At 39.2% G+C, this 14,885-nt stretch overlaps 1 protein-coding gene across 4 annotated transcripts; it reads right to left on the bottom strand.

Annotated features, from left to right (window-relative positions):
- Positions 1-1,065: 1,065 nt before the first annotated feature.
- ripk3 (receptor-interacting serine-threonine kinase 3) lies at positions 1,066-13,855 on the bottom strand. 4 transcript variants are annotated; one of them, XM_066660789.1, is made up of 13 exons: positions 13,682-13,855; positions 11,444-11,645; positions 10,992-11,313; positions 10,543-10,694; positions 10,089-10,138; positions 9,194-9,346; positions 8,564-8,646; positions 8,370-8,433; positions 7,918-7,970; positions 7,776-7,818; positions 7,590-7,651; positions 2,610-2,628; positions 1,066-2,455 (listed from the first exon to the last, which is right to left on the bottom strand). In XM_066660789.1, the coding sequence occupies exons 2-13, from the start codon at positions 11,599-11,601 to the stop codon at positions 2,274-2,276; spliced, it is 1,341 nt and encodes a 446-aa protein (XP_066516886.1). In that variant the 5' UTR covers positions 11,602-11,645; positions 13,682-13,855; the 3' UTR covers positions 1,066-2,273. The 4 variants fall into 4 exon arrangements, 3 of the variants coding, with proteins under 3 accessions (XP_066516886.1, XP_066516887.1, XP_066516885.1); XM_066660790.1 differs by having other exon boundaries at positions 8,376-8,433; positions 9,194-9,349; XM_066660788.1 differs by having other exon boundaries at positions 9,194-9,349.
- Positions 13,856-14,885: the final 1,030 nt, after the last annotated feature.

Genomic DNA, 14,885 nt, shown 5'->3' on the forward strand with positions numbered 1-14,885 from the left:
GTCAGCATTTAATCGCCTGGTGTGACAAGGCTTCCTTGCCAGTCAGTGATCTGTAAAGTTTATACATCATGGTGAGGTGAGTGAGCTGCTCAGCTCACTGGGAATCAGGAGTGAATGCTACCAAACAATACTTCGTTCCAGGTACCAGGTACAAAAATTGCCTTAAGGATAAGCAAAAAATGTCTGAGTAGAATCATGTAGTGTAGGTACCAAGAAGTTGAAAAGTACCCATAGTTAATGTCACCCAGGAAAGCAGGCAGCCACCGTTGCCCTTACTGTAATTTGATGATTCATTTATTCTTCTGAATTCACTATTTTTATGTTAATGATCAAGTGAAACCTGCTATCATAGGATAAAATCAGTAATTTAATAATGTATATGAAAAATAAAACTTATAATGAAGCTTATTACCTATTCATAAAACTATAACATTATAATCATACACAAGATATGTTAAATATCTTTTTCCAATCTATTAGAGCTTCAAATATGTACCACCACCCCACTCTAACGCAGCCACAATATTCTATTGTTTAAATCCTATACTTACACATTAACGTTGCTGTGGGTCCGTTTATGATCTGATCAGTAACCAGCTACCCTAACAGCTCAACACCCCAGCCCCCAAAGCTAATTTACAAATAGGGCATAAAATAATATTTTTTAGAGCTCTACTTTGAATATGTGCTTTAAAAATGATTTGGTTTGTGTTGAATCTGAACCCAACAGCAACCCCTAAGTGGAAAGTAAGAAAATAGATTTACAAAAAAAATCTTGCTTTCATTGTCCTCCAGCCCTTCATTAATTGTCTGATGTTTTAAAGTAGTAAGTTTAACCTAAATTTATACCTTCAAAATCACTGTAATGCATCACTGCACTGTAATAGATAGGAGCCTCTGCCATTGCTACTCCAGGCTCAGCACTGCAGAAACTGTATTATGTAACTTTGGGAGGAGAATAGGAAACCACCACCCCCTATCCACCTTTAAATACACTCTACAACTGTAGGGAGAGCCCAGGAACAAAAACAACCTTACCTAGTAAATCTTACCTAGTATTCCTTTAATAGAGAACATTTTATGAAGTGTTCATTTTACAGTACAATTTAAAACAGATAGTAGCTAAAATCAAAAGTTGTTGAAATATTCAACTTACTCTTATTATTAAAATTTTAAGATTTAATATTTTTCATGTAATTACAAATTCATATTCTATTTATATCATCAAAAATACCTACATCTATGCACTTAAACAGGGGCATATTTTTTTCTGAAAGCTGTGAACAATATATAAACCACTAGATACTAGCATGTTTTAAAGGAATCAATAGTAAGAAATTTTAACTCTTCACTATGATTAGTTTCACTGATTGAGAGGTTGTTGGTTGTGTATAATTTTGCGAATAAAGAAATTGCACTAAAATGTGCAGAAGGCTACCATATGTAGGTAAATTAACACCTGTCCAGTGTTGTGTTCACTCATTTTGACTTAGAAAACCAACAAAGTATGTCATCTTACCAGAGGTGTCTGAAAATTTCAGTCAATACATTGCTCTAACAAAATATGTTTTAAAAAACATGTCAAGTTCTAAAGTAGTTTCTATGTTCCTTAGAGACATGATCAAACTTTAGAAGATATTTGAATTGTTCAGCTTTAAGGTGATGAATTTTAAACATGGCATCACAAAAAATGTGTAAACCATATTTTGAACTTAAATTATTCACATGGCAATCTCATATTGAGATAAAGGGACTCTTGTGAGATCATTTACATGCACCACAGTGAATCTCTATAGTTGGAAAGCTGTTAAAATAATGACTTCTCCCTCTAGGAGGTGAACACCTATGACATCGGTTCAAAGCAAAACACTGAGATTAAGCAGTAATTCTTGAAAACATATCTTTGAATATGAATATACAAGAAAATATTTAAAGTAAATTGATGTTTAAAATGTTCAACACAGGTAATAAAGTCCATTCATGAACTCTGGGGGAGGGAGTGGTGGATGCTTTAAAGGTGTTGGGAACGGATGCTATATTTAAAAATGGTGAATAAAATATAAAATGAAATTTTGAAAAGGATGAAAACATGTTGTCATAACCTAAGAGCTTTAAATAGAAAATAAAACAGATAAACGCCTGGGGTCACAACAGGGTGGAAAAAAACAAGTTCTGCGCTGTAACGAAACATAGAAAACGGCATTACTTTGAGGGCATCTCTCAGAATATTTCTGAGAGTGGATATGCCTCATAAATCCATAAAATATAGAGGGTCATGATTTGTGGTGGGGATTTTGTTGCTCTTCAGAAGGCTGATAGGTGTTTTGAGTGCTGAGTTGAGGGGGCGCTGTGGGGTGTCTCTGCCTCTTTTTCTTTGCTGAAAAATTTATGTTCATGGTGTTGCCGTTGCCAATCTGCATTCCAGTGACGTTGGTTAGGTGGAAGTTCACAGAACCTAAGATGGAGAAGGGAAGGAGAAGAAAGAGGAAGTCTGTAAAATTCTGAGCTTCTGCTTTTAGTTCCTACTAGTTCAAGTGAGAATGTTTTTGATTGGTTCTGGTTTGATCCAGAGAGGTTGGCATAGTCTTGTGGGTGGAAATAAGGCTTACCTGGTATTGAGAATTGGCGCTGGCAACGGAAAAAAGAGAAGAATTAGGTTTCAGTGGTGCCTACTTATCAAATCGACCTTTCATAGCCAAAATCAATATTAGAACTGTCACCATCAGCAATAACTCCTGTGAGTTTCTCTGTACCCAAAAAAGAGAAGAGAAAATCTGCTGACTCACAACAATGTTCAAATTTAAATGTGCTGCAGATTACTGAATCTGCTGTTGTCTAAGATTGGGGAAACACATCTAAATGATCATCTGTGGCTGTCAACTGTTAACTGATACAGACACAGCTAAAAAGATATGATATGAAATATGAAAAATGCTGGAGTTTTCCATCAACATGCTTAAAGTACTATTCAATGAAATTTGTTTTTCATGAGCAGATTGAGCTCTGTCATTTTGACTGAAATATATATCAAACATAACGTGTGTAGAAGGCATTCATTTTTTTATAATACACTGTTAAAAACTGTCACTATGGTTCTATCTTTTGCTATCACTGTGGTGATCCCCTCAAGAGTACATATTCTTTACATTTAATTAAGGAACATTTCACCTTATTCTGTTATATTTATAGATTTTAAAATTGTTTTGATATAATATGTCCCAGGATTTAATAATATATTATTTTATTTTTAACAGTTCTATAATGAATGTTTACAAATATTCTCCTCTCCTTTGAGGAAAATAGACAAGAATGTAACGCTATCATATTTTTTATTCTAAGAGTGTAAACTCAGCAATTAAAGAATGTTCCCCATAGAAATATTTTATTAGAAAAAATATAAAGAAATATTTACCAATATGTCAATTTAGGCATTATATACATAACCTTGAATTAGGTATACAGCTGTTATTTTTCAGTAGGTAAAAGGCAGCAGAATCTTACAGGTGCTTTGATGGCTCACATGTAAATATTATTTAGTTAGAGGAGTATTATATATATTGTCTCCCTAAATAGATAGATAGATAGATAGATAGATACTTTATTGATCCCCAGGGGAAATTAAAGGTCTCAGTAGCTTACAGACTTAGACATCACGTACACGAATCACTAAACAGCAATGGACTAATAGAGTTTTAAAAAAAAAAAAAATAAAAAAAAATCAAATACCCAAGAAGCTGACAGTGTGCTTAAGAATAATCAATCAATCAATCAATCGTCAGAGTAATCAAACATAGCCTGGCAAGAATCTGTGATACTGTGAGCAGCTGGGGATGATCTCTTTTGTGCAGCATATGATTTAAAATTTGAAAAGGTGTGGATAATGCAATGGGTATGGAATGTGCAATATAAGTACAGTGCAATAACAGTGCAGTTTCAGAATTAGAAATAAATATATTAAATAAAATAGTGCAAGGCAATTTAGTGCAATGTACCTGTATTAAGTATACACCTACTATTGTAGCTGTCAGATTAAGGTACACATGAGGTAGATGAGTTGGTTGACTTGTCCAGTGGTTGACCTGTCTATTGTCCAGTTAGGTACACATGTGCAATATGGAGGAGGTGGAGGTGGTGGTGGTGTTGGATGGACAGACAGACTATGCAGAGAAGTCCAACTCTCCTCTCCCCTTTAGTGAAGCATTGAACAGCTCAATAGCCCTGGGGACAAATGACTTCCTCAGTCTGTCAGTTGAGCCTGGCAGTGAGCGAAGTCTCCAGCTGATCAAGCTCTTCTGCTTGGTTATGATACTGTGGAGTGGATGGCACTCATTGTCCAAGATGCTAATCAGTTTGTTCAGGGTCCTCTTGTTTGATATGGAAGTGATGCACTCCAGTTCAGCCCCCACCACAGAGCCAGCTTTCTTAACCAGCCTGTCTAGTCGCCCAGCATCCCTCTTCTTTATGCTTCCTCCCCAGCATACCACAGCATAAAAGAGGACACTGGCAACAACAGTCTGGTAAAACATCCTGAGGAGCTTACTGCAGACATTGAAGGACCCCAACCTCCTCAGGAAGTACAGCCTGCTCTGCCCTTTCTTGTAGAGTGCTTCAGTGTTGGCTGACCAGTCCAGTTTATTGTTTAGGTGTAAGCCCAGATACTTATAGGTGTCCACCACCTCCACGTCGACCCCATCAATGGTGACTGGTAGCAGGACAGGCTTTGACCTGCGGAAGTCCACCACCATCTCCTTGGTCTTTGAAGTGTTCAGTTGGAGGTGGTTCAGTTTGCACCATTGCACAAAGACCTCCACCAGGCTCCTGTACTCCTCCTCCTGCTCGTTCCTGATACACCCCACAATTGCAGTATCATCAGAGAACTTCTGCATGTGGCACGACTCAGTGTTGTAGCAGAAGTCAGATGTGTACAGGGTGAACAGGACTGGTGAGAGCACAGTACCTTGTGGAGCTCCTGTGCTGCAGATCATGGTGTCGGAGAGACAGTTCTTCAATCTCACGTACTGTGGCCGCTCTAACAGATAATCTGTAATCCAGGTTACCAGGTGAGCGTCCACACCCATCTGTTGGAGCTTGTCTCCCAGTCTGAGAGGTTGGATGGTGTTGAAAGCGCTTGAGAAGTCAAAGAACATGATTCTCACAGCACTGTTCCCCTTGTCCAGGTGTGAATGTGTCCTGTGTAGGAGATAAGTGATGGCATCCTCCACGCCCACTTTCTCCTGGTATGCAAACTGTAGTGGGTCCAGTGCATGGCGTACCTGGGGTCTCAGTATGCATAAGACCAGTCTCTCCATTGTCTTCATCACATGTGATGTTAGAGCCACAGGCCTGTAGTCGTTAAATTCACTCGGGTGTGGCTTCTTAGGGACAGGGGTGAGACATGATGTCTTCCACAGTGTTGGAACTCGACCAAGACGGAGACTCAGGTTGAAGATGTGCTTCAGTGGCTCACCCAGTTCAGCAGCACAGGCCTTGAGCAGCCTTGGACACAGTCTGTCTGGCCCGGCAGCCTTACCAGGTTGTAGTCTCCTCAGCTGTCCTCTGACCTGATCAGCCGTGACGATGGGGGGAAGGGGGATGGGGGCAGGGGAGGTGATTGCCTCGGGGGGTAGTTGGATGGCTGGAGACTGATGGCTGTTGACTGCAGCCGTTGACACCGTGTGGGGGAGAGGTGTGATAGCATGTGATGGGGGTCGCCTAGAGTGTGAAGGAGGTGTTGGTTGGTCGGGCAAGCACACAAGAGCAGTGTCCGAGTCAGTAAGGGGTGGCTGGCATACCACTGCCATCGGAGCTGGATCCGGATCAGGGCGGTCAAACCTGCAGTAGAACTGGTTCAGCTGATTCGCCATGTCCAGATCCCCCTCCACAGAACTGCTGCTCTTTTTGAGGCCAGTGATGGTCTTCATACCATCCCAAACCTCCCTCATGTTGTTCTCCTGCAGCTTCTGTTCCACCTTCTTTCTGTAGTCCTCCTTAGCCTCTTTCAGCTTAACTTTGAGTTCCCCTTGTACGCGCCTCAGCTCTGCCATGTCTCCCTCTCTAAACGCCTTTTTCTTCCTATTGAGAAGGGCCTTGACATTGCTGGTAATCCAAGGCTTGTTGTTGGGAAAGCAGCGTACAGTTCTCGTGGGAACAACAATGTCCATACAGAAGTTCAGGTAGTCCGTAGTGCAGTGTGTGACCTCCTCTAAGTCCTCCCCACTCTGCAGCACACTCCAGTCTGTGGATCCGAAGCAGTCTCTCAGAACCTCACCTGCTTCAGGTGTCCATTTCCTGAAGGTGCGTGTGGTGGCTGGTAGCCTCTGTACTTTGGGCTTGTACATTGGCTGTAGATGAATGAGGTTGTGGTCTGACTTCCCCAGCGGGGGGAGTGGCGTGGCACTGTATGCATCCCTCAAATTTGCGTACATGAGGTCTATTGTTCTGTTTTTTCGAGTAGGGCAGTTAACAAACTGGTAGAAATTCGTGAGAGTGGAGTCCAGTGTTATGTGATTGAAGTCGCCCGAGATTGCAAAAAATGCATCAGTGTGTTGAGTTTGCAGCCTAGCGATTATTGAGTGGATGACGTCACACGCTCTGTCCGGAAGAGCACGCGGCGGAACATAAACACACACCACAATGGCGTGCGAGAATTCTCTCGGCATGTAGTACGGTCGAAGACTGACCGCCAGTAACTCCACATCCTCACAGCATACAGTCTCCTTCACTGTAACGTGTCTGGGATTGCACCATCTGTTGTTAATGTACATCACCAGTCCACCTCCCTTCTTTTTGCCAGAAAGTTTACAGTCTCTGTCCAAGCGAGCCACACTGAAGCCGGGCAGCTCAACGTTAACAGTGGGGATTTGGCTAGTTAGCCATGTCTCCGTAAAGCATAGCAGGCTACACTCTCTGTATAACTTTTGGTTTCTTACCAAGGCAGCCAGTTCGTCAGACTTGTTAGCCAGAGAGTTCACGTTTCCCATAACCATCGAAGGAACTGCGGGCTTGTATCTCCACTTCTTCTCCCGCCGCCTCGTCTTCACTTTAATCCCCGCACGGCACCCTCTAAAGCGCCATAGCTCCTCCGGGATGTTTACGTTAACTCTGCCAGCGTTCTTCCGTAGTGCAATCAGCTGATTCCTTGTGTACACAAGTTTGCTGTCGCTGGGTCGTTGTGATCGGTCCATATCCATAGGATATAATAAAACACTCCTCAAGGTGTGTAACCAAAAAGTTTCAAGATAAAAAAGTAAACAAAGACTTAGAAAAAACAAGCGGAGACGGAGCTACCTCGAGATGCTGCCACTGTCGTCGGCGCCATTTTGAAATTTTATTGAAATAGTAACTTAACAGGAGGAAGAAAAAACCTTCTTAACTTTAAATGGAAGTCAAGGTAAAAAAAAATTTTATTCCAAGTAATTTTAGAGCATTTCCATTGGTCCATTCATCATAAAATATGTTACACAGTTTGACGGACAGATGCTGGGTTCAAATGAGGTAGTAAACTAAAACTCCACAAGAATGGATATAGAGATTTTTAATTGGACCGTGACGATATATATATGATATATGAATAAAAGTTAATCATATACCTGGGGAAATGAAGGTTTTTGATTGATGGGAGGTACTTTGTCAGCGGGTTTGGCCTTTGCTCCTGATACACAACATGAACAAGCAAATGTAAGTGTTGTAATAAAATGGAAGACATAGTTCAATAATAACAGACTGCGATCAGATATGAATGCCACAACTAAGATCATTAGACTGGCTGAGGTTACCTGGTAGTACTTGGGGTTTTGAGAATGCATCACCACCTGTGTCCTAAAAAAATCAGGAGCTTTCTTTAGTGAGCTCATATAATTAGAACAATGATAGTTCTAACTCTGCATCTTTAAACTTCCACCTTTAAAACATAATTACCTGCACAGGCTGATGAGAGTTCACAGACTGATAAGAGTACCCTCTATGATGTCCTAAGGGAAAAGAACAAATAGAGTAAATCGGATAAATGAAACTGCTTCGGTCATTCTACTTATGTAGTGTGTATTCTGAAAATGTAGTCACTAAAAGAGGCTAAAAATAAGAATAAACCACAGAAAGTTGATATATATTTTTGGTCTGCTCCAAAATTAACCAAACAAACTAAGTCAACATTTCCTGTTAACAGTGGTTAACTTAGTGTAACATCAGTACACTGCACAAAGTGATCTACTTAGTTACATCAGCAGCCATGGAATAAAGTATTCTAGTCTTTTATTATTTTAATATTAATCTTACATTCTTTTCACTGTAAATGCAGCAAATCCTCTCTATTTTAATTAAGTGCAGAAAGCTGCTAAACAGTAGAGACTGGTAAACAGTAGAGAATTTACCATTACTTGTGTTCGAGTTGATATGAAATGAATGCATGCTGGAACAGCAGTTGTCGTTGTCATCCTATAAATGAGAGAGAGAGAGAGAGAGAGAGAAAATCTGAATGATAAAGATAAATTATATAATAAAAATAAAATAAAACCCTCTAAAAGCACATAAAGCTCAAGGTGAAAATTCACTTAGCAATGTGTACCAGTTTGTTCAGAATGACACGGACATCATCATAGACTTTCTTTTTGTGCTGCTCGAAGACAGTCTCAGTGACCTTAACACAATCTAAAAGGAACATTGAACAAACAACAACAATACATGAAAAAAATATTGTTTTGGAAAAACTAAGAAAACAAGAAGACAAGGAATGAAAATTATACTTTAGCTCAAAATCCATTTACATTTCACAGGCAAATAATTTGACTAATGCTATCAAACCAATTAATTAATTATATTTTATTTTCCATAAATAACAGTTAATTATAAAGAGAACTTTCTTTTTAATTCCACAAAATGCTAAATGAGTAATATCTGTAAATTACCTCTGTTCTGACTGAATGCAGTATTTTATGGCACAAAAAAAAAACAGTTCAAATATTTTATATCAATTCTTAATAGTTTGAAGGCCATAAAACAGAGCTAAAGAGCTGCCGACTGCACAGATGGACATAAGTAAATATAATGTATCAATAAACATCACAAACTAATGAATTCAACCCTCATTAAAATCACACACCAACCTATCATTAATATTTGTTCATGTTTTCTCATGTCTGTCCCATTAGTGGCCTGTGGTCATAAGGGTCATTATATGCTTAGAGTAGCATCTCACCCATAAAGGAAGGTCTCTGCTTAGGGTCAGCATGCCAGCAATGCTCCATCAGCTTCTTCAGTTCACTAAGCCCTGATGCCTTCCTGGTGTCCACAGAGCTCAGATCAGGCCTGTCTCCTTCAGGAATGCGAAACCTCACCAGGCTAGACACAACTGCTGAAGAAGCAAAGCCAGGTGTGATAAAATATGAGCGACTGAGACACCACTGCAGAATCTAAATTTAATTACTGTTACAAACCACTCACGCTCCAGCTCACCTGAGTACTAATCAGTTGCACCTGCACCTCATCAGCCACACCCCTTTTGCAGCCTTTAAGTTTCCTCTCTCCCCTCTCCTCCTTTTGAAGTTTTGCTTTCTCATGCAGCTTACTGAGTGTTTAGTTTTCTACTCTACCTTCTTGTGTTTCGACCTCTGCTTTCCCCACAGGACCCGCCTGTTGCCTAACCCTTGGATATTCTCTGGACTCCGCTTACCCCTGTGTGACCCATGCTACACTTCCTGGAGTAAACCTGTCTCTGCTGTCCAATTCTCTGCTAATATTCTAAGTCCTGTCAGAAATAAAACTCCTGCATTTGGACAATTACAACAAGTATTACAATTACATTTAGATATTGTTGTCTTGCATCCAGCAAGAATGGACAAAAAAACTTGTAAAGCTGCAAAAATAAGTATTCTTGGTTCCCAAATATTTATTTTTATAACAGTTGAAGTATGCATAATATATACAATTTATATATATATATATATATATATATATATATATATAAAGAATAACTTTTTAAGGGTATACTATGAAAGTAAGTAATGTAACACGAAGTTATCAAAATTTGAAACAGTGGTCTAGATATGTCTGTGGGTAAAGGTTTCAGGGGGTTAAAAGTTGTGGATACTCACCATTGTATGGCTCTCTTCCAGTGATAAGTGACCACAGCAGTATACCATAGCTAAGAAAATTATAAAAAAACATTATATTATACATGCTACCCTCTAACTCGCACCCTATAAAATGAAACAAACAAACAAACAACAAAAAAATAAAAAATAAAAATGTTAACACAGTACATTCACAATTCGCTAATATCAAAAGACACATATTTTTGGATAAAATATTATCCGCAAGAACAGAACAGTGACGAATACATTTTTCTTGCTAGCCACTTTCAGACCACTTCATTTCAAGGTTAATTTTGTTAAATAAAATGACAATTGTCCTTTTTAATACCATGCAGCAGTTACCATAAATGACAATAGAGTAGGAGAATGTTTGAATTACAAATATACATTATACAAAAACTCTTTAAAATTAATTTGAACACCTAATAAATACCCTTCAGTAAGCATTTCTCACCTGTAAATATCAGAGGAAAAGCTGGGAGTATAAGAAGAACACTGAAATGCTTCTGGGGGCATGTAGCTTGTAGTCCCAGCCAGCTCCTCACATTCCCCTTTGATCATTCTGGAAGCACTTTGGGCCACTTTTGCCAGACCAAAATCTGTAAGCTTAGGAAATAATTTCCTCTCAGATTAGTTCATTATAAAATTATATTACCATGTGACTTCTAATGTTTGTAAACAATGTTTGTTACTCAAGAAATGCACAATTTGGGCCCAAACATATGCTGGCTGATTAAGTGGGAGAAGAAAAGTGTGTTTATTTAATTTTTAGCCAAATAATTCCTTTAAGCATATTTAAGACTTTAAGTACAACAAGGTATTCTTCAGCAAAATCAAGTGCTTTCCTATTTGGATTTGCGCAATCAATTTTCCATTAATAACCCCTTAATGTGTTAAGGGTACCTTGGCATTGAGGCTGTCATCCAGCAGCACGTTGCTGGGCTTCAGGTCCAGATGCAGCAAAGGTGGTTTCAATTGGTGAAGGAAGTTCATGCCCAGTGTGATCTGGTGTGTAATGCGGAAGGCAAGGGACCATGGTGGGGGTCCATTCAGAATTATTTGGAGGTCTGCCAGAGAGCCCCTTTCCATATACTCCATCACCAAACCAAACTGAGTGGAGTTTTTCATTGGAGTGTGACCTTCATACACACCCAGAATCCTCAGCACGTAGGTACTCCCACCATGACGCATGAGATCAGCCTCCCGGAGGAGAGAGGAACCAGATCTAGGAACAGTGAGGAAGGAGAGATTACAATGTGATGATTTTATATATATATATATATGAAGTAATAGATATTAAACTAATTAAAGCTGATTTAGACAAGAAAGAAAAGTCACAAATGTGCAGTATTTACCCGTCATTAAACCGTAATAACTTTATGGCAACATTCATCCCCCATGTTTTATGTTTGGCCTTATATATCTGTCCAAATCCACCTGAACCAATTCGATGCCAGGACTCCAAGCTGTCACTACCTATAGAAGTTGGCAAGACACAGCTGGACAGCTCCATTTCTCACAGTGTGTAGGAGAATATATTCTTTTCCAAAAATGCTTCTAGAAAAAGAAAGAGGAATTTAGCAAAACATTGCCCGGATAGCCCACAGTAGATGCTTACTTTTTATTTGTTTATGTTAAGGCTGGACAATATATAGGTTCAGCATCTTTGCAATATGCCCATTTACACTAATGCCATCAAAGGACTTTAAAAGTGATGTAAGATAAAAAAAATCTACTCAGGATTAAGGGTTCTTGCATACTCAGTTAATTGCTAATGAGAAACATGCATGCTCTGCATGCACAGCAAACTACCAAGAACCATCTTTCCTGATCAGTTTATTTTAGCCCGGCAAAACAGAAGAGTAGTCTGTGAATACAAAGTTGTCATTGTGACTTGACTAGTGTATTAAACTTCTAATACCCTTGCCCAAAGTCATTCAGAAGAGCAGTCACAGATAAGCTCCTCTCATTTGGAATTATAACAACTTTATAAACAGAATTATTCAAGTCTTCTGGTGGAACTTCCAACATTTTTCATATCAGAACCTAATTAACACTGAAAATCAAATATTTCAAAATACCATGCAGACATGATTCATATTCTATCTATCTATCTTTACACTTATATAGCGCCTTTCTAGACAGCCAAGGACGCTTTACAATCCTCACTGCTTAGAACGCTCAGAACACTCAATCCACACACACACTGGTGAGAAGCGGCAGCCAAACGCACACAGCGTACTCTCAACCAGGAACGACCATCCACCTGGAGGACTGCATTGGGCACTAGGATTTCACCCAGAATAGAGTGCCAATCCATATCTGGGCACACACATTCACTCACACAAACAGACATTCATTCACATACACACTCATTCACTCACAATCGAGAAGCCAATTCACCTACCCTCCATGTTTTTGGACTGTGGGAGTAAACCGGAGCCCCTGGAGGAAACCCACACAGACACAGGGAGAACATGGAAACTCCACCCAGATGGGACTTGAACCCAAGATCCTAGCGCTGAGAGGCGAACGTGCTATCCACTATCCACCAAAACTCAAAATCTGGCCTTAACATTATAATTTAATTGTTTATATGAAGGTTAACAAGATCAAAAATACAGTTAACTATAAAGGTCAGCTCTGAAAGAAAAAAAACATATATATAATTAATTAATAATAATTCAAACAACTGGGTGGCACGGTGGCACAGCAGTCACACAGCTCAAGGATCCTGGGGTCATGGGTTGAAGTCCCACTCCGGGTGACTGTGAGGAGTTTGGTGAGTTCTCCCCATGTCCTTGTGGGTTTCCTTCAGGTGCTCCAGTTTCCTCCCACAGTCCAAAAAACACATGTTGGTAAGTGGATTGGCTACTCAAAAAGTGTCCATAGGTGTGAGTGTGTGTGTCATTCTGTGAAGGATTGGCGTCCCCTCCAGGTGGTGTTCCTGCCTTGCGCCCAGTGATTCTGGGTAGGCTCCGGAACCACCGTGACCCTGAACTGGACAAGCAGTTACAGACAATGAATGAATAATTCAAACATTGAGGATTGACCAAAATAATCCAGAATGATCTGATACAAATTAGTTCATCACAGAAATACTAATTTAGCCAGGGCTTGAAACGTGTCCAGTGGCATTTTATTTTTCATAGAAAAAGTAGCCATTTAATTTTCACAGAAAATGTCAATGAACCTAAATGAAAAGCTGACAACGTTTTTGATAAATAATTTAGTAAACAAAAAAATATTAATACATTTCTTTGAGGTAATACATGTCAGACGTCTGGTTACTTTTACTAAGATTGTGAGCAATATTTGCTTGATGTGTTTCTCAGAAAAGGAATATTTCACAGCAAATGCGTTTGCATAACTTTGTTTGTATTTTAATGATGTACTTACAAAGATAATTTTAAAAATCACAGGAGTTGCCCTTTAATTTGAACTCAGATAAACCTAACTTTGAGAACCAGTGAATCAATTTATTTTTCACTTGTAGACAGTCTAAACGTACAGTAAACGAACCCTAAAAAGCACACTAACATATGTCAATAACTCTTTAAAGTTAACACGTTACTCTTTGAAGTTTACGTTACCTCAGGCACAGTCCATAGTGAAGAGTGAACCTCAAAAGAGGCTAAAACAAGTTTACAGCAGCTCAAAGCAGCGGCATGTCTTCTGCTTGTTGAAACGTTGGTCTAGTGAAGTGTTCTGTACTGAAATGGCGACGTTCAGACAAAAACAGTTTCCATTAAAGTGTAGCTTATCCTCACTTCCTTAAACGAGAGTGGAAAAGACAGAAACGTGACGTCACTCAGCTATGTACCATCCCAGTAAACAAGGAACGTCCATGGACGTTCAAAATATGTCTAAAAATAGTCTGTCCGTCAAGGACATATTTTAAAATCCATCTTAATAAGTTCGTTAAGTGGTGACCAATCGATAGCGTCAGTGGACGTCCAAAATGCGTGTTATACAAGTAATTTATTTCGGGACCAATTAATAACGTCAATGGACGTCCAAAATACGTCTAATAGTCGTTTTTTCAATGTCTGTGTTTGGACGTCTTTTCAACTTTCATTTTCAACCTTAAGAGAACGTTGATTAGACGGCAGTCATTACATTATTTCAACGATGAAATACACGGCTAAATGTTTAGTGGGATGATTAATACATGTAGTAGTACATGTAATAGTGCCTGAATTTAAAGCTAACTCTTTCAAAAGCGTTCAGTTCTCTGATTCAGCCATTCATAAGTCAATGAACCTTTGAGCGCAAGACAGGGACACAGCTCAAGGTTTTAGAATTCGAATTGCACCTCACTCAAATTACAGCTAATCAACCTACTAATATGTGTTTTCGGACACTATTCTGATTATCCAGATTGATCTGAGGTTAGATGCCTTGCTCAAAGACACCCCAGCGCATTCAGACGATGGAGACAGTGTTCTTCACTCCCCTTTACCCCCAGTTTCCTGCTTGGAATGAGTATCATTGCAGTCCCAAATGCTCTGCACCAATATTTAGGCCAAGTTTGTTGTAGTATCTGGGGAAGACAAAACTGCAAGACCTGTTGGAGAAAATGTTTTACTGTTTTCAGTCAGTTAATGCAGGAATGGGATGCTAGATTTTGTTAAAACGTGTACATTTAAAATCTGTTTTAAATTGTTCTGTGATAGTTGTATGGTGATGAAGACTGACCTGCCAAAACAGCTAGATTTTAAACAAAAGAGCTCAGAAACAAAACGCAAGCTTAAGCTATATGTTTTATGAATGTGAATTGTTTTAAAGGTAAAACTT

The sequence above is a fragment of the Hoplias malabaricus genome, chromosome 2 (assembly GCF_029633855.1).
Source record: "Hoplias malabaricus isolate fHopMal1 chromosome 2, fHopMal1.hap1, whole genome shotgun sequence".
Classification (NCBI taxonomy): domain Eukaryota; kingdom Metazoa; phylum Chordata; class Actinopteri; order Characiformes; family Erythrinidae; genus Hoplias; species Hoplias malabaricus.